The sequence below is a fragment of the Eurypyga helias genome, unplaced genomic scaffold (assembly GCF_000690775.1).
Source record: "Eurypyga helias isolate BGI_N326 unplaced genomic scaffold, ASM69077v1 scaffold26840, whole genome shotgun sequence".
In the NCBI taxonomy this organism is placed as follows: Eukaryota; Metazoa; Chordata; class Aves; order Eurypygiformes; family Eurypygidae; genus Eurypyga; species Eurypyga helias.
In genome coordinates, this window is record NW_010226682.1 from 914 (window position 1) to 2,070 (window position 1,157).

The 1,157-nt window shown below is 60.1% G+C and overlaps 1 protein-coding gene across 1 annotated transcript; it reads right to left on the reverse strand.

The window, feature by feature from the left end:
• Window positions 1–363: 363 nt before the first annotated feature.
• On the reverse strand, window positions 364–483 carry LOC104511448 (cathelicidin-B1-like; the record flags this gene model as incomplete). The annotated part of the gene is made up of 1 exon (XM_010154073.1): window positions 364–483. A coding segment is annotated over one exon (120 nt), but the record flags the coding sequence as incomplete, so codon positions are not given.
• Window positions 484–1,157: the final 674 nt, after the last annotated feature.

The following is a 1,157-nucleotide window of genomic DNA, read 5'->3' on the forward strand; positions in this document are numbered from 1 at the left end:
AGAGAGCCCGGGAGTCAGAGAGCCCGGGAGCCATAAAGCCTGGGAGCAAGAGAACCAGAGACCCTGAGAGTCTGGCAGCCAGAAAGCAAGAGAGCCTGAGGGCCTGAGAGACCAGTAGCCAGTCAGCTCGAGAGCCAGGAAGGCCAGGAGCCAAATAGCTCACTAGCCCGGGAGCTGGGAGCCAGGAGCCAGATGGACAGAGAGCCCAGAAGACTGAGACCCATAGAGCCCGGGAGCATTAGAGCATGACAGTCCAAGAGCCTGGGAACCTGAGAGCTTATGAGGCTGAGAGCTCGAGAGCCAGAGAGCCATGAGGCTGAGAGCCAGAGACCCAGAGAGCCTAGAGCCTGAGAATCAGGGAACCAGAGAGCCATGGAGCCAGGAAGACCAGGAGCATGAGATCCAGAGAGCCTGGGAGCCACAGACCCCAGGAGCCATGGAGCCCAAGAGCCCAACCGTCCAGGACTATGGGAGCCTGGGAGCCTGAGAACCAGCCAGCAAGGGAGCCCAAGAGCCCAAGAAACCAGAAAACCGGGAGCCAGAGCTGGGGAAAGGAACAGCCTGAGTTACTGGGAGCCAGAGAGCCAGAGAACCCAAGAATCCAGCACCCACAGACCCCAAAAGCCTGAGACCCCAATACCAAGGGAGCCAGAGACACATGAGGAGTAGGGAGCCACAGAGCTAGGGAGACACAGAGCCTAGAAGCCCAGGAGCCAGGGAGCAAGTGAGCCCAAGAGCCCAGGAGCTCAGGAGCCAGGGAGCAAGGGAGCAAGGGAGGCCAAGAGCCAAGGAGCAGGGGAGCCCAAGAGCCAGGAAGCCTGAGAGCCCAACAGTCCGGGAGCATGGGAGCCTGGAAGCCAAAGAGCCTGAGAGACCGGAAGACTGGGAGCCAGAGATCCAGGGAGATGGGGAGTCTGAGAGCACAGGAGCCCGAGAGCCAGACAACCCAAGAACCTGGCATCCACAGACCCCAAAAGCCTGAGAGCCCAATACTAAGGGAGCCATAGACCCCAAAAGCAAGGGACCCACAGAGCTAGAGAACCACAGAGCCTAGGAGCCTGGGAGCCAGGGAGCAAGTGAGCCCAAGTGCCCAATAGACCAAGAGACAGAGAGCCTGGCAACCCAGAAGCTTGGGAGCCCGAGAGCTCGGTAGACCA